General features: G+C 33.6%; 1 protein-coding gene across 3 annotated transcripts in view; it reads right to left on the bottom strand.

Annotated features, from left to right (window-relative positions):
• Positions 1–2,203: 2,203 nt before the first annotated feature.
• LOC102802756 (extracellular sulfatase Sulf-1-like) overlaps positions 2,204–21,085 on the bottom strand; it is a 219,694-nt gene continuing 200,812 nt past the window's right edge. For all 3 annotated transcript variants that reach the window (XM_085508186.1, XM_085508184.1, XM_085508185.1), the window contains exon 19: positions 2,204–4,696. Coding sequence is in view for 2 of the 3 variants with exons in the window: in XM_085508184.1 (XP_085364310.1) it covers positions 4,669–4,696 (28 nt within the window). In the remaining variant the exon portion in view is untranslated. The remainder of the gene's footprint in view (positions 4,697–21,085) is intronic.

Genomic DNA, 21,085 nt, shown 5'->3' with positions numbered 1-21,085 from the left:
CAGATATCAATCACATCTGATATACACCAACCATGCTAAATGGATTACATTACAGCTTTCAATTACATCTGATATACACAAACCATGCTAAATGGATTACATTACAGCTACCAATTACATCTGATATACACCAACCATGCTAAATGGATTACATTACAGCTTTCAATTACATCTGATATACACAAACCATGCTAAATGGATTACATTACAGCTATCAATTACATCTGACATACACAAACCATGCTAAATGGATTACATCACAGCTATCAATTTTATCTGATATACACCAACCATGCTAAATGGATTACATTACAGATATCAATCACATCTGATATACACCAACCATGCTAAATGGATTACATCACAGCTTTCAATTACATCTGATATACACAAACCATACTAAATGGATTATATCACAGCTACCAATTACATCTGATATACACCAACCATGCTAAATGGATTACATTACAGCTATCAATTACATCTGATATACACCAACCATGCTAAATGGATTACATTACAGATATCAATCACATCTGATATACACCAACCATGCTAAATGGATTACATTACAGCTTTCAATTACATCTGATATACACAAACCATGCTAAATGGATTACATTACAGCTACCAATTACATCTGATATACACCAACCATGCTAAATGGATTACATTACAGCTTTCAATTACATCTGATATACACAAACCATGCTAAATGGATTACATTACAGCTATCAATTACATCTGACATACACAAACCATGCTAAATGGATTACATCACAGCTATCAATTTTATCTGATATACACCAACCATGCTAAATGGATTACATTACAGATATCAATCACATCTGATATACACCAACCATGCTAAATGGATTACATCACAGCTTTCAATTACATCTGATATACACAAACCATACTAAATGGATTATATCACAGCTACCAATTACATCTGATATACACCAACCATGCTAAATGGATTACATTACAGCTATCAATTACATCTGATATACACCAACCATGCTAAATGGATTACATTACAGATATCAATCACATCTGATATACACCAACCATGCTAAATGGATTACATTACAGCTTTCAATTACATCTGATATACACAAACCATGCTAAATGGATTACATTACAGCTATCAATTACATCTGATATACACCAACCATGCTAAATGGATTACATTACAGATATCAATTACATCTGATATACACAAACCATGCTAAATGGATTACATTACAGCTTTCAATTACATCTGATATACACAAACCATGCTAAATGGATTACATTACAGCTATCAATTACATCTGATATACACCAACCATGCTAAATGGGTTACATTACAGCTATCAATTACATCTGATATACACTAACCATGCTAAATGGATTACATTACAGCTATCAATTACATCTGATATACACTAACCATGCTAAATGGGTTACATTACAGCTATCAATTACATCTGATATACACTAACCATGCTAAATGGATTACATTACAGCTACCAATTACATCTGACATACATTAACCATGCTAAATGAATTACATTACAGATATCAATTACATCTGATATACACTAACCATGCTAAATGGGTTACATTACAGCTATCAATTACATCTGATATACACCAACCATGCTAAATGGATTACATTACAGCTATCAATTACATCTGATATACACTAACCATGGTAAATGGATTACATTACAGCTATCAATTACATCTGATATACTCTAACCATGCTAAATGGATTACATTACAGCTTTTAATTACATCTGATATACACCAACCATACTAAATGGATTACATTACAGCTATCAATTACATCTGATATACACTAACCATGCTAAATGGATTACATTACAGCTATCAATTACATCTGATATACACTAACCATGCTAAATGGATTACATTACAGCTTTCAATTACATCTGATATACACCAACCATACTAAATGGATTACATTACAGCTATCAATTACATCTGATATACTCTAACCATGCTAAATTGATTACATTACAGCTTTCAATTACATCTGATATACACCAACCATACTAAATGGATTACATTACAGCTATCAATTACATCTGATATACTCTAACCATGCTAAATGGATTACATTACAGCTTTCAATTACATCTTATATATATACACCAACCATGCTAAATGGATTACACAAAATGACAGCTTATAATTACAACAGATATACATTTAATTATAAAGTCATCAATTTTTTTTGGCATCAAATTACAATAAAATATTCTAGTATTTCTATATAGAAAGGGGAATAAAATTTAGAAAGCAGTTCTTTTTTGTTTTAACACTTTAAAATTATGAATATGAATTTTACTTTATGTAAATAATGATTCTATGACAATACTAACTACAAATCAACATCCATAATTGCTATATTCACAAATCACCATAAAACTAAGCACATGTAAAAATGTTTTGAATCAAACTCAATATATTTGTTTTTAATGTTTGTACCTTGAGTACTTAAATAACATTCACTTTGTGTTTGAACTACAGTGACAGTGACAGAACAATTACATTACAAATCTATACACTGTTTTTCTAAAAGTGTGTGGGTCAAAATGACAGCCTTGGATTATCATTGCCCTAATAAATGGATATTTCACATATTTATTGCATGTTATGGTAATTAAGACACTCTCAAACTGCCGTATTAATAACATTCCCTCCCTCCCTTTCCACAAACAAGGCACTAAAGTCAAAAAGACTAATTTTCTTTGAATTTCACTTCGAAAAGTACATTGTAACTTCCCTGAAATCATGGTGAATTTGTGACGACTAACATATCCAGCAATATTAAATGACAAGGAGTATATTTTTTGTTGCAAATAAATATTCAATCTAGCCTCAATACTTTGCTAAAGTTGATAGCACAAACAAAATCCCCAAAATATTGACAACTGTGCAAACAAATCACTAACTGTTCAGTGGTGGGAAAAGTTATAAAATCTTTGTGTACTTCAATTATAATGTTGAATGTGTATTTACTGCGGCTAAATCACAAAATCTGAGCATATCAGGACAATTTGTTTTAAAGAAATAAACATACTAATAGAGTACATAATGGTGTCCAATAAGCAATGATCACTCAAATTCTGACTTTAATTTATGTACACAATTATATCTCACACTAAAATGTTAAAAGCATGTATTACTTATATCAATATGAAAAAAACAGTATTGACATGTTCAGTATTATACCTGCTTTGCTAGAAGACATTACCAATAATACATATATTATCATACAAAACAGATATTATACTACTCACTACACAAACCTTTGTATTCACTAACAATCTTTGCAATCTGTATCAATATGTTTCAGTCTTTTATATTATTTCATTTAAAATTTATTAAATATTATCATTCCAAAAACAAAGTCCACTCTGTATGAAACATCATTTTTAAATTATGTAGTCATGTTCTTCCAAATATTATTAATGTCCAGGGAAGCTACAAATAAAAAAGTGTCAACCTAGTTTGTCATGAAGTTAACCTTTATTTGATTCTAAAGATCTCGTCAGAAACTGGAAATCCTTTATTGTGATACTGACATGGAATTATTTTTTTACTTAAATTATAAATATGTAAAATTCATAGAGATTGATATTCTAGTACAATTTGGTAATATCAATTAAAGCTAAAACAAAATCTTCTTTTCAACTACATTATCAAAAGATTACAAAACAAAGGACATACAAAAATATAAACCAAAAAATATAAAGCATTTCAAAAAATAGGAAGTACCATAAATGTGAGGCAAGGCAAAATGATGCTGTGCATTATTGGTACAAACATGGTAAAAAGCCTGTATGTATTGGGGGAGTATAGAGGGTAAAATATGGATGAAGAGGGTAATATGGATGAAGAGGGTAATATGGATGAACAGGGTAATATGGTACAGGGATATGGATATGGATGAACAGGGTAATATGGTAAAGGGATATGGATATGGATGAACAGGGTAATATGGTACAGTGTAATATGGATGGCGGTAATCATAAACAGATCCTAAATACAAAAAATATTATAATAATATATACCATAAACAGAACAAGCCAAAGGTTTATCAGACAAGGCATATTTTTAAGTACCTGTAACTGTAACAGGAAAATAAAATAAAGCAATGTAACATCAATCTTGAAAGCTTTAATAAATAAATATTGCTAAAATGTATTCGGTGGGATTAGTAATTGCTTGGTTATTTTAGTTGTAGTATGATGGCATTCTATGTAGTATACAGTATGGCGTTCTATGTAGTATACAGTATGGCGTTCTATGTAGTATACAGTATGGCGTTCTATGTAGTATACAGTATGGCGTTCTATGTAGTATACAGTATGGCATTCTATGTAGTACACAGTATACTTAGTGCAAGCAATATATTAGATTATAGATTACATTGTTGTACAATGCACTCGAATGTGCATAAAGTCAGCAATTGTACTCAAGATTCAAAACAACCAGTATCCAGAACCTGACTCTTTTTCATAACCAGACGACTCATATTCTTCATCTTCACTAAATATCTGCACACCATCCCCTAGACCACTGCTTTCAAAGTCACCGCTACCTTCAAATAATTTTCCCTGTGAGGTCTCAAGGTATTGGCTATCCCAAGTATTATCCTTGCCATCCATTCCATAAGGAGCTAAATTAAAAAATATAAAAGATAAAATAAACAGATTCACTCTCAGTAATACATGATATTATAAGAAAGGTGCATTCAAAGAAGAAAGAGGCAAAGCAGAATGTGCAGTTATTTCAGTAAAGGAGGGATATAATTAAATGGAGTAAGAGGTAGAGAAAATTGGCTGGTGTTCCAGCAAAGAAGGAAGGAAAGAAAGGATGTGCTGTTATCTCAAGGAACGAATAGTGGGTGTTTTTTATGAAGGAAGAAATGAATTAGAATTTGCTTGTGTGTAAATGAGAATTGGAGTGGAGTCTATTGAACAAGCAGTCTGTCGGCTGAGATAGCTCCGCTGTTAGCAATGCACATTTCAATTAAAGAACAGAAGATATCATTAGAAAATGAACAATATGTATATATAGTACATTGTATCAAAGCAATCAGACTTGCTGTTCTCAATTAGAAGTGGAAAATATCACATTTTACCAAAAATATTCTCTAAAATTAGAGAATTGAAGATATCATCACAAAATGAAAAAACCTGAGAGAGGTCCACATGCTGTACCTATATATGTAATATCAAAGCAATTGATCTTATGGTTTTCAACAAGAAGTCGAAAATATCACTTTTTATCAAAAATTACAAAAATATTCACCAAAAATAGAGAATTTGAGATTTTGACATGAAATGAACAAATCTGAGAAAGAACCATCCAAGGTACTTGCATATCAAATTTAAAAACATTCTGACTTGCAGTTTCGAAGAAGAAGTTGAAATTGTAAAGTTGACGACAACCAGTAATATGAACAGCTTCGCTGTGTTGACTTTGCCGACAGCAGAGCTAAAAAGTGGGAAGGAATGACAGAGTAGTGCTGGCTAATGTGAACGAGTAATCATTGATTAAAGCATATTATTATATTGAGTCTTTATTCCTAGTTTTAATTCTATCTGAGAAAGCAAAGTACTGAGATGAATGCATGCACAGGTCAAGAGAGCACCCACATGAATACATGCACAGGTAAAATGAGTACCCAGATAAAAGCATGCACAGGTCAAGAGAGCACCCAGATGAAGACATACACAGGTCAAGAGAGCACCCAGATGAAGGCATACACAGGTCAAGAGAGCACCCAGATGAAGGCATACACAGGTCAAGAGAGCACCCAGATGAAGGCATACACAGGTCAAGAGAGCACCCAGATGAAGGCATGCACAGGTCAAGAGAGCACCCACATGAAGGCATACACAGGTCAAGAGAGCACCCAGATGAAGGCATACACAGGTCAAGAGAGCACCCAGATGAAGGCATACACAGGTCAAGAGAGCACCCAGATGAAGGCATACACAGGTCAAGAGAGCACCCAGATGAAGGCATGCACAGGTCAAGAGAGCACCCACATGAAGACATTCACAGGTCAAGAGAGCACCCAGATGAAGGAAGGCATGCACAGGTCAAGAGAAGAGCACCCATATGAATGCATGCACAGGTCAAGAGAGCACCCAGATGAAGGCATGCACAGGTCAAGAGAGCACCCACATGAATGCATGCACAGGTCAAGAGAGCACCCAGATGAAGGCATGCACAGGTCAAAAGAGCACCCAGATGAATGCTTGCACAGGTCAAGAGAGCACCCAGATGAAGGCATGCACAGGTCAAGAGAGCACCCAGATGAATGCATGCACAGGTCAAGAGAGCACCCAGATAAATGCATGCACAGATCAAGAGAGCACCCACATGAATGCATGCCCAGGTCAAGAGAGCACCCAGATAAATGCATGCACAGATCAAGAGAGCACCCACATGAATGCATGCCCAGGTCAAGAGAGCACCCAGATGAATGCATGCACAGGTCACGAAAGCACCCACATGAATGTATGCACAGGTCAAGAGAGCACCCAGATGAATGCATGCACAGGTCAAGAGAGCACCCAGATGAAGGCATGCACAGGTCAAGAGCACCCAGATGAATGCATGCACAGGTCAAGAGAGCACCCACATGAATGCATGCACAGGTCAAGAGAGCACCCAGATGAAGGCATGCACAGGTCAAAAGAGCACCCAGATGAATGCTTGCACAGGTCAAGAGAGCACCCAGATGAAGGCATGCACGTGCAGGTTGAGTAGAAATACAAAAACATGAATTAGTCAGATTAGTTATTTGTTAGAAAGTGAACTGTGAAACAATGCAAAGACAAACTATATTTCATTAATAAGTGAATGTTTTTGATAAAACTTTTCATGCAAGCAATCTGAAACCTTAGTCCTGTGAGCACAACTAATAAGCCTTTGATTTATCTCATTAAATTGACTGGATAATCCTAAGTAACTCTGAATTTGAAATTAATTCGACAAATGTAAAGCTGTTTTGTGATCGAAAGCTAGAAGAGGAATATGGACGACCTGCATAGCAGTATAACAAATAGAAAGTAAGCTAGTTTCTAAAAAAAAATATATTTAATATTACACTCAAGTTTAAGCTTTCCTTGATAAAAAGTGGTTTTCACATATGTAAATCACTAATGACATGTGATGAGACACATAGATAAAACAAGTCATTGAAAATGACATAGTCACTGTTAAATTTTTGAAAGTTTTCTTTGTGCACGTCATATTAAAGCGGAAGGGTTGTCGCAAGCGTGTCCTTGAAACTTGAGTTCCAAGTGGCGTATACAACAGAATGTTTATTTACATCAAAACATGTGTTCCTTGTTATTAGTAATATGGCCAAAAATAAAACAGCCATTATTCGGCCATCTTTGATCTGATTATGAAACACACTGATATGTATGATATATGTGCCAAATACGAATGAAAATGGTACATAAATTGTGGAAATATAGTAGTAAGGCCAAAAAGTCAGATGGCTGTCTATTGGCCATCCTTGACCAGATTTTGAAACAAATTGTCACGGACATGCATCCTAACATGTATAAAGTACATGTATGTGCCAAATTTGAATGAAAACTAACAGAGCACGTCCAAGATATTGCATAAAAAAAACAAAAACAAGATGCCTGCCAGTCGACTATCTTTGATCAAATTGCGAAATAAATCATCATGGACATGTATCCTAACATGTATAATCTATGTACCAAGTTTGAAGGAAAACTGACAAAGCATGTCCAAAATACAACATTTTCAAAAAACAAGATGGCTGCCAGTCGGCCATTTTGAATAGAATTGCTAAACCACTGCATGTGCATATATCCCACATAAAGTACTAGGCGAATGCGAAGAATGAACGCAATAGGTCCAAGGGATTCTGAGATATGACTCCGGACGGGCGCACGAATGCACAGAAGGAGACCCCGTTTTCGGACTGCGGCTGAACAGGGACTAATAAGATAATTCAGTTCTACTGACAGTTTTATGAAAAAGTAGTTTTTATAATTCTTCCTACTGTCAGTTCTAAATGTGAAGTACAAATTGCCCATCGCCATTTTATATGGTACATTTATACTAACATCTCACCATAGAGTAGCATAAACTAACATCTAAGCATAGAGTAGCATAAACTAACATCTCACCATGGAGTAGCATAAACTAACATCTCACCATAGAGTAGTATAACTAACTTCTCACCATAGAGTAGTATAAACTAACATCTCACCGTAGACGACCATAAGCCAACATCTCACCATGGAGTAGTATAAACTAACATCTCACAATAGAGTAATAAAAACATCTAACCATAGAGTAGTATAAACTAACATCTCACATGGAGTAGCATAAACTAACATCTCACCATAGAGTAGTATAACTAACTTCTCACCATAGAGTAATATAACTAACTTCTCACCATAGAGTAGTATAAACTAACATCTCACAGTAGAGTAGTATAAACTAACATCTCATCGCAGACGACCATAAGCCAACATCTCACAATAGAGTAGTATAAACTAACATCTCACCATAGAGTAGTATAAACTAACATCTCACAGTAGAGTAGTATAAACTAACATCTCACCGTAGACGACCATAAGCCAACATCTCACAATAGAGTAGTATAAACAAACATCTCACCATAGAGTAGTATAAACTAACTTCTCACCATAGACGACTATAAGCCAACATCTCACAATAGAGTAGTATAAAATAACATCTCACCATAGAGTAGTATAAACTAACATCTCACAGTAGAGTAGTATAAACTAACATCTCACCGTAGACGACCATAAGCCAACATCTCACAATAGAGTAGTATAAACAAACATCTCACCATAGAGTAGTATAAAATAACATTTCACCATAGAGTAGTATCAACTAACATCTCACCATAGAGTAATATAAACTAACATCTCACAATAGAGTAGTATAAACTAACATCTCACAATAGAGTAGTATAAACTAACATCTCACAATAGAGTAGTATAAACTAACATCTCACAGTAGAGTAGTATAAACTAACATCTCACCGTAGACGACCATAAGCCAACATCTCACAATAGAGTAGTATAAACAAACATCTCACCATAGAGTAGTATAAACTAACTTCTCACCATAGACGACTATAAGCCAACATCTCACAATAGAGTAGTATAAAATAACATCTCACCATAGAGTAGTATAAACTAACATCTCACAGTAGAGTAGTATAAACTAACATCTCACCGTAGACGACCATAAGCCAACATCTCACAATAGAGTAGTATAAACAAACATCTCACCATAGAGTAGTATAAAATAACATTTCACCATAGAGTAGTATCAACTAACATCTCACCATAGAGTAGTATAAACTAACATCTCACAATAGAGTAGTATAAACTAACATCTCACAATAGAGTAGTATAAACTAACATCTCACAATAGAGTAGTATAAACTAACATCTCACCATTGAGTAGTATAAACTAACATCACACCATACAGTAGTATAAACTAACATCTCACAATAGAGTAGTATAAACTAACTTCTCACCATAGAGTAGTATAAACTAACTTCTCACCATAGAGTAGTATAAAGTAACATCACACCATAGAGTAGTATAAACAAACATCTCACAATAGAGTAGTATAGACTAACATCACACAATAGACGACTATAAGCCAACATCTCACAATGGAGTAGTATAAACTAACATCTCAACATAGAGTAGTATAAACTAACATCTCAACATAGAGTAGTATAAACTAACATCTCACCATAGAGTAGTATAAACAAACATCTCACCATAGAGTAGTATCAACTAACATCTCACAATAGACGACTATAAGCTAACATCTCACAATAGAGTAGTAAAAACATCTCACCATAGAGTGGTATAAACTAACATCAAACCACAGAGTAGTATAAACTAACATCTCACCATAGAGTAGTATAACTAACATCTCACCAAAGAGTAGTATAAACTAACATCTCACCATAGAGTAGTATCAACTAACATCTCACAATAGACGACTATAAGCTAACATCTCACAATAGAGTAGTAAAAACATCTCACCATAGAGTGGTATAAACTAACATCACACCACAGAGTAGTATAAATAACTTCTCACCATAGAGGAGTATAAATAACTTCTCACCATAGAGTAGTATAAACTAACATCTCACCGTAGACGACCATAAGCCAACATCTCACAATAGAGTAGTATAAACTAACATCTCACCATAGACGACTATAAGCCAACATCTCACAATAAAGTAGTATAAACTAACATCTCACCATAGAGTAGTATAAACTAACATCTCAACATAGAGTAGTATAAACTAACATCTCACCATAGAGTAATATAAACTAACATCTCACCATAGACGACTATAAGCCAAAATCTCACAATAGAGTAGTATAAACTAATATCTCACCATGGAGTAGTATAAACTAACATCTCACAATAGAGTAGTATAAACAAACATCTCACAATAGACTATAAGCCAACATCTCACAATAGAGTAGTAAAAACATCTCACCATAGAGTAGTATAAACTAACATCTCACCGTAGACGACTATAAGCCAACATCTCACAATAGAGTAGTATAAACTAACATCTCACCATGGAGTAGTATAAACTAACATCTCACCATAGAGTAGTATAACTAACATCTCACCATAGAGTAGTATAACTAACTTCTCACCATAGAGTAGTATAAACTAACATCTCACCATAGAGTAGTATAAACTAATATCTCACCGTAGACGACTATAAGCCAACATCTCACAATAGAGTAGTATAAACTAACATCTCACAATAGAGTAGTATAAACTAACATCTCACCATAGAGTAGTATAAACTAACATCTCACCATAGAGTAATATAAACTAACATCTCACCAGAGTAGTATAAACAAACATCTCACAATAGACTACTATAAGCCAACATCTCACAATAGAGTAGTAAAAACATCTCACCATAGAGTGGTATAAACTAACATCACACCATAGAGTAGTATAAACTAACATCTCACCATAGAGTAGTACAAATAACTTCTCACCATAGAGGAGTATAAATAACTTCTCACCATAAAGTAGTATAAACTAACATCTCACCGTAGACGACCATAAGCCAACATCTCACAATAGAGTAGTATAAACTAACATCTCACCATAGACGACTATAAGCCAACATCTCACAATAAAGTAGTATAAACTAACATCTCACCATAGAGTAGTATAAACTAACATCTCAACATAGAGTAGAATAAACTAACATCTCACCATAGAGTAATATAAACTAACATCTCACCATAGACGACTATAAGCCAAAATCTCACAATAGAGTAGTATAAACTAATATCTCACCATGGAGTAGTATAAACTAACATCTCACAATAGAGTAGTATAAACAAACATCTCACAATAGACTATAAGCCAACATCTCACAATAGAGTAGTAAAAACTAACATCTCACCATGGAGTAGTATAAACAAACATCTCACAATAGACTATAAGCCAACATCTCACAATAGAGTAGTAAAAACATCTCACCATAGAGTAGTATAAACTAACATCTCACCGTAGACGACTATAAGCCAACATCTCACAATAGAGTAGTATAAACTAACATCTCACCATGGAGTAGTATAAACTAACATCTCACCATGGAGTAGTATAAACAAACATCTGACCATAGAGTAATATAAACTAACATCTCACAATAGACTATAAGCCAACATCTCACAATAGAGTAGTAAAAACATCTCACCATAGAGTAGTATAAACTAACATCTCACCGTAGACGACTATAAGCCAACATCTCACAATAGAGTAGTATAAACTAACATCTCACCATGGAGTAGTATAAACTAACATCTCACCATAGAGTAGTATAACTAACATCTCACCAGAGTAGTATAACTAACATCTCACAATAGAGTAGTATAAACTAACATCTCACAATAGAGTAGTATAAACTAACATCTCACCATAGAGTAGTATAAACTAACATCTCACCATAGAGTAATATAAACTAACATCTCACCAGAGTAGTATAAACAAACATCTCACAATAGACTACTATACGCCAACATCTCACAATAGAGTAGTAAAAACATCTCACCATAGAGTGGTATAAACTAACATCACACCATAGAGTAGTATAAACTAACATCTCACCATAGAGTAGTACAAATAACTTCTCACCATAGAGGAGTATAAATAACTTCTCACCATAGAGTAGTATAAACTAACATCTCACCGTAGACGACCATAAGCCAACATCTCACAATAGAGTAGTATAAACTAACATCTCACCATAGACGACTATAAGCCAACATCTCACAATAAAGTAGTATAAACTAACATCTCACCATAGAGTAGTATAAACTAACATCTCAACATAGAGTAGTATAAACTAACATCTCACCATAGAGTAATATAAACTAACATCTCACCATAGACGACTATAAGCCAAAATCTCACAATAGAGTAGTATAAACTAATATCTCACCATGGAGTAGTATAAACTAACATCTCACAATAGAGTAGTATAAACAAACATCTCACAATAGACTATAAGCCAACATCTCACAATAGAGTAGTAAAAACTAACATCTCACCATGGAGTAGTATAAACAAACATCTCACAATAGACTATAAGCCAACATCTCACAATAGAGTAGTAAAAACATCTCACCATAGAGTAGTATAAACTAACATCTCACCATAGAGTAGTATAACTAACATCTCACCATAGAGTAGTATAACTAACTTCTCACCATAGAGTAGTATAAACTAACTTCTCACCATAGAGTAGTATAAACTAACATCTCACCATAGAGTAGTATAAACTAACATCTCACCGTAGACGACTATAAGCCAACATCTCACAATAGAGTAGTATAAACTAACATCTCACAATAGAGTAGTATAAACTAACATCTCACCATAGAGTAATATAAACTAACATCTCACCAGAGTAGTATAAACAAACATCTCACCATAGAGTAGTATCAACTAACATCTCACAATAGACGACTATAAGCCAACATCTCACAATAGAGTGGTATAAACTAACATCTCACCATAGAGTAGTATAAATAACTTCTCACCATAGAGTAGTATAAATATCTTCTCACCATAGAGTAGTATAAACTAACATCTCACCGTAGACGACCATAAGCCAACATCTCACAAAAGAGTAGTATAAACTAACATCTCAGCATGGAGTAGTATAAACTAACATCTCACAATAGAGTAGTAAAAACATCTCACCATAGAGTAGTATAAACTAACATTACACCATAGAGTAGTATAAACTAACATCTCACTATAGAGTAGTATAAACTAACATCTCACAATAGACTATAAGCCAACATCTCACAATAGAGTAGTAAAAACATCTCACCATAGAGTAGTATAAACTAACATTACACCATAGAGTAGTATAAACAAACATCTCACCATAGAGTACTATAAACAAACATCTCACCAGAGAGTAGTATAAACTAACTTCTCACCATAGACGACTATAAGCCAACATCTCACAATAGAGTAGTATAAACTAACATCTCACCATAGAGTAGTATAACTAACATCACATCATAGAGTAGTATAAACTAACATCTCACCATAGAGTAGTATAAACAAACATCTCACCAAAGAGTAGTATAAACAAACATCTCACCATAGAGTAGTATAAACTAACATCTCACAATAGACTACTATAAGCCAACATCTCACAATAGAGTAGTAAAAACATCTCACCATATAGTATAAACTAACATCTCACCATAGATGACTATAAGCCAACATCTCACAATAAAGTAGTATAAACTAACATCTCACCATAGAGTAGTATAAACTAACATCTCAACATAGAGTAGTATAAACTAACATCTCACCATAGAGTAATATAAACTAACATCTCACCATAGACGACTATAAGCCAACATCTCACAATAGAGTAGTATAAACTAATATCTCACCATAGAGTAGTATAAACTAACATCTCAACATAGAGTAGTATAAACTAACATCTCACCATAGAGTAATATAAATTAACATCTCACCATAGACGACTATAAGCCAACATCTCACCATAGAGTAGTATAAACTAATATCTCACCATGGAGTAGTATAAACTAACATCTCACCATGGAGTAGTACAAACATCTCACCATAGAGTAATATAAACTAACATCTCACAATAGACTATAAGCCAACATCTCACAATAGAGTAGTAAAAACATCTCACCATAGAGTAGTATAAACTAACATCTCACCGTAGACGACTATAAGCCAACATCTCACAATAGAGTAGTATAAACTAACATCTCACCATAGAGTAGTATAAACTAACATCTCACCATAGAGTAGTATAAACTAACATCTCACCATAGAGTAATATAACTAACATCTCACCATAGAGTAGTATAACTAACTTCTCACCATAGAGTAGTATAAACTAACATCTCACCATAGAGTAGTATAAACTAACATCTCACCGTGGACGACTATAAGCCAACATCTCACAATAGAGTAGTATAAACTAACATCTCACAATAGAGTAGTATAAACTAACATCTCACCATAGAGTAGTATAAACTAACATCTCACCATAGAGTAATATAAACTAACATCTCACCAGAGTAGTATAAACAAACATCTCACCATAGAGTAGTATCAACTAACATCTCACAATAGACGACTATAAGCCAACATCTCACAATAGAGTGGTATAAACTAACATCTCACCATAGAGTAGTATAAATAACTTCTCACCATAGAGTAGTATAAATATCTTCTCACCATAGAGTAGTATAAACTAACATCTCACCGTAGACGACCATAAGCCAACATCTCACCATGGAGTAGTATAAACTAACATCTCACAATAGAGTAGTAAAAACATCTCACCATAGAGTAGTATAAACTAACATTACACCATAGAGTAGTATAAACTAACATCTCACTATAGAGTAGTATAAACTAACATCTCACAATAGACTATAAGCCAACATCTCACAATAGAGTAGTAAAAACATCTCACCATAGAGTAGTATAAACTAACATCTCACCATAGATGACTATAAGCCAACATCTCACAATAAAGTAGTATAAACTAACATCTCACCATAGAGTAGTATAAACTAACATCTCAACATAGAGTAGTATAAACTAACATCTCACCATAGAGTAATATAAACTAACATCTCACCATAGACGACTATAAGCCAACATCTCACAATAGAGTAGTATAAACTAAAATCTCATCACAGAGTAGTATAAACTAACATCACACCATAGAGTAGTAAAAACATCTCACCATAGAGTGGTATAAACTAACATCAAACCACAGAGTAGTATAAACTAACATCTCACCATAGAGTAGTATAACTAACATCTCACCAAAGAGTAGTATAAACTAACATCTCACCATAGAGTAGTATCAACTAACATCTCACAATAGACGACTATAAGCTAACATCTCACAATAGAGTAGTAAAAACATCTCACCATAGAGTGGTATAAACTAACATCACACCACAGAGTAGTATAAATAACTTCTCACCATAGAGGAGTATAAATAACTTCTCACCATAGAGTAGTATAAACTAACATCTCACCGTAGACGACCATAAGCCAACATCTCACAATAGAGTAGTATAAACTAACATCTCACCATAGACGACTATAAGCCAACATCTCACAATAAAGTAGTATAAACTAACATCTCACCATAGAGTAGTATAAACTAACATCTCAACATAGAGTAGTATAAACTAACATCTCACCATAGAGTAATATAAACTAACATCTCACCATAGACGACTATAAGCCAAAATCTCACAATAGAGTAGTATAAACTAATATCTCACCATGGAGTAGTATAAACTAACATCTCACAATAGAGTAGTATAAACAAACATCTCACAATAGACTATAAGCCAACATCTCACAATAGAGTAGTAAAAACATCTCACCATAGAGTAGTATAAACTAACATCTCACCGTAGACGACTATAAGCCAACATCTCACAATAGAGTAGTATAAACTAACATCTCACCATGGAGTAGTATAAACTAACATCTCACCATAGAGTAGTATAACTAACATCTCACCATAGAGTAGTATAACTAACTTCTCACCATAGAGTAGTATAAACTAACATCTCACCATAGAGTAGTATAAACTAATATCTCACCGTAGACGACTATAAGCCAACATCTCACAATAGAGTAGTATAAACTAACATCTCACAATAGAGTAGTATAAACTAACATCTCACCATAGAGTAGTATAAACTAACATCTCACCATAGAGTAATATAAACTAACATCTCACCAGAGTAGTATAAACAAACATCTCACAATAGACTACTATAAGCCAACATCTCACAATAGAGTAGTAAAAACATCTCACCATAGAGTGGTATAAACTAACATCACACCATAGAGTAGTATAAACTAACATCTCACCATAGAGTAGTACAAATAACTTCTCACCATAGAGGAGTATAAATAACTTCTCACCATAGAGTAGTATAAACTAACATCTCACCGTAGACGACCATAAGCCAACATCTCACAATAGAGTAGTATAAACTAACATCTCACCATAGACGACTATAAGCCAACATCTCACAATAAAGTAGTATAAACTAACATCTCACCATAGAGTAGTATAAACTAACATCTCAACATAGAGTAGAATAAACTAACATCTCACCATAGAGTAATATAAACTAACATCTCACCATAGACGACTATAAGCCAAAATCTCACAATAGAGTAGTATAAACTAATATCTCACCATGGAGTAGTATAAACTAACATCTCACAATAGAGTAGTATAAACAAACATCTCACAATAGACTATAAGCCAACATCTCACAATAGAGTAGTAAAAACTAACATCTCACCATGGAGTAGTATAAACAAACATCTCACAATAGACTATAAGCCAACATCTCACAATAGAGTAGTAAAAACATCTCACCATAGAGTAGTATAAACTAACATCTCACCGTAGACGACTATAAGCCAACATCTCACAATAGAGTAGTATAAACTAACATCTCACCATGGAGTAGTATAAACTAACATCTCACCATGGAGTAGTATAAACAAACATCTGACCATAGAGTAATATAAACTAACATCTCACAATAGACTATAAGCCAACATCTCACAATAGAGTAGTAAAAACATCTCACCATAGAGTAGTATAAACTAACATCTCACCGTAGACGACTATAAGCCAACATCTCACAATAGAGTAGTATAAACTAACATCTCACCATGGAGTAGTATAAACTAACATCTCACCATAGAGTAGTATAACTAACATCTCACCAGAGTAGTATAACTAACATCTCACAATAGAGTAGTATAAACTAACATCTCACAATAGAGTAGTATAAACTAACATCTCACCATAGAGTAGTATAAACTAACATCTCACCATAGAGTAATATAAACTAACATCTCACCAGAGTAGTATAAACAAACATCTCACAATAGACTACTATACGCCAACATCTCACAATAGAGTAGTAAAAACATCTCACCATAGAGTGGTATAAACTAACATCACACCATAGAGTAGTATAAACTAACATCTCACCATAGAGTAGTACAAATAACTTCTCACCATAGAGGAGTATAAATAACTTCTCACCATAGAGTAGTATAAACTAACATCTCACCGTAGACGACCATAAGCCAACATCTCACAATAGAGTAGTATAAACTAACATCTCACCATAGACGACTATAAGCCAACATCTCACAATAAAGTAGTATAAACTAACATCTCACCATAGAGTAGTATAAACTAACATCTCAACATAGAGTAGTATAAACTAACATCTCACCATAGAGTAATATAAACTAACATCTCACCATAGACGACTATAAGCCAAAATCTCACAATAGAGTAGTATAAACTAATATCTCACCATGGAGTAGTATAAACTAACATCTCACAATAGAGTAGTATAAACAAACATCTCACAATAGACTATAAGCCAACATCTCACAATAGAGTAGTAAAAACTAACATCTCACCATGGAGTAGTATAAACAAACATCTCACAATAGACTATAAGCCAACATCTCACAATAGAGTAGTAAAAACATCTCACCATAGAGTAGTATAAACTAACATCTCACCATAGAGTAGTATAACTAACATCTCACCATAGAGTAGTATAACTAACTTCTCACCATAGAGTAGTATAAACTAACTTCTCACCATAGAGTAGTATAAACTAACATCTCACCATAGAGTAGTATAAACTAACATCTCACCGTAGACGACTATAAGCCAACATCTCACAATAGAGTAGTATAAACTAACATCTCACAATAGAGTAGTATAAACTAACATCTCACCATAGAGTAATATAAACTAACATCTCACCAGAGTAGTATAAACAAACATCTCACCATAGAGTAGTATCAACTAACATCTCACAATAGACGACTATAAGCCAACATCTCACAATAGAGTGGTATAAACTAACATCTCACCATAGAGTAGTATAAATAACTTCTCACCATAGAGTAGTATAAATATCTTCTCACCATAGAGTAGTATAAACTAACATCTCACCGTAGACGACCATAAGCCAACATCTCACAAAAGAGTAGTATAAACTAACATCTCAGCATGGAGTAGTATAAACTAACATCTCACAATAGAGTAGTAAAAACATCTCACCATAGAGTAGTATAAACTAACATTACACCATAGAGTAGTATAAACTAACATCTCACTATAGAGTAGTATAAACTAACATCTCACAATAGACTATAAGCCAACATCTCACAATAGAGTAGTAAAAACATCTCACCATAGAGTAGTATAAACTAACATCTCACCATAGACGACTATAAGCCAACATCTCACCATAGAGTAGTATAAACAAACATCTCACCATAGAGTACTATAAACAAACATCTCACCAGAGAGTAGTATAAACTAACTTCTCACCATAGACGACTATAAGCCAACATCTCACAATAGAGTAGTATAAACTAACATCTCACCATAGAGTAGTATAACTAACATCACATCATAGAGTAGTATAAACTAACATCTCACCATAGAGTAGTATAAACAAACATCTCACCAAAGAGTAGTATAAACAAACATCTCACCATAGAGTAGTATAAACTAACATCTCACAATAGACTACTATAAGCCAACATCTCACAATAGAGTAGTAAAAACATCTCACCATATAGTATAAACTAACATCTCACCATAGATGACTATAAGCCAACATCTCACAATAAAGTAGTATAAACTAACATCTCACCATAGAGTAGTATAAACTAACATCTCAACATAGAGTAGTATAAACTAACATCTCACCATAGAGTAATATAAACTAACATCTCACCATAGACGACTATAAGCCAACATCTCACAATAGAGTAGTATAAACTAATATCTCACCATAGAGTAGTATAAACTAACATCTCAACATAGAGTAGTATAAACTAACATCTCACCATAGAGTAATATAAATTAACATCTCACCATAGACGACTATAAGCCAACATCTCACCATAGAGTAGTATAAACTAATATCTCACCATGGAGTAGTATAAACTAACATCTCACCATGGAGTAGTACAAACATCTCACCATAGAGTAATATAAACTAACATCTCACAATAGACTATAAGCCAACATCTCACAATAGAGTAGTAAAAACATCTCACCATAGAGTAGTATAAACTAACATCTCACCGTAGACGACTATAAGCCAACATCTCACAATAGAGTAGTATAAACTAACATCTCACCATAGAGTAGTATAAACTAACATCTCACCATAGAGTAGTATAAACTAACATCTCACCATAGAGTAATATAACTAACATCTCACCATAGAGTAGTATAACTAACTTCTCACCATAGAGTAGTATAAACTAACATCTCACCATAGAGTAGTATAAACTAACATCTCACCGTGGACGACTATAAGCCAACATCTCACAATAGAGTAGTATAAACTAACATCTCACAATAGAGTAGTATAAACTAACATCTCACCATAGAGTAGTATAAACTAACATCTCACCATAGAGTAATATAAACTAACATCTCACCAGAGTAGTATAAACAAACATCTCACCATAGAGTAGTATCAACTAACATCTCACAATAGACGACTATAAGCCAACATCTCACAATAGAGTGGTATAAACTAACATCTCACCATAGAGTAGTATAAATAACTTCTCACCATAGAGTAGTATAAATATCTTCTCACCATAGAGTAGTATAAACTAACATCTCACCGTAGACGACCATAAGCCAACATCTCACCATGGAGTAGTATAAACTAACATCTCACAATAGAGTAGTAAAAACATCTCACCATAGAGTAGTATAAACTAACATTACACCATAGAGTAGTATAAACTAACATCTCACTATAGAGTAGTATAAACTAACATCTCACAATAGACTATAAGCCAACATCTCACAATAGAGTAGTAAAAACATCTCACCATAGAGTAGTATAAACTAACATCTCACCATAGATGACTATAAGCCAACATCTCACAATAAAGTAGTATAAACTAACATCTCACCATAGAGTAGTATAAACTAACATCTCAACATAGAGTAGTATAAACTAACATCTCACCATAGAGTAATATAAACTAACATCTCACCATAGACGACTATAAGCCAAAATCTCACAATAGAGTAGTATAAACTAATATCTCACCATAGAGTAGTATAAACTAACATCTCAACATAGAGTAGTATAAACTAACATCTCACCATAGAGTAATATAAACTAACATCTCACCATAGACGACTATAAGCCAACATCTCACCATAGAGTAGTATAAACAAACATCTCACCATAGAGTACTATAAACAAACATCTCACCATAGAGTAGTATAAACTAACTTCTCACCATAGACGACTATAAGCCAACATCTCACCATAAAGTAGTATAAAGTAACATCTCACCATAGAGTAGTATAAAGTAACATCT

The sequence above is a fragment of the Saccoglossus kowalevskii genome, chromosome 14 (genome assembly GCF_978046115.1).
Source record: "Saccoglossus kowalevskii chromosome 14, keSacKowa6.1, whole genome shotgun sequence".
Lineage (NCBI taxonomy): Eukaryota > Metazoa > Hemichordata > Enteropneusta > Harrimaniidae > Saccoglossus > Saccoglossus kowalevskii.
Note: the sequence above shows the minus strand (reverse complement) of the source record. Positions and strands in the feature narration are given on the sequence as shown.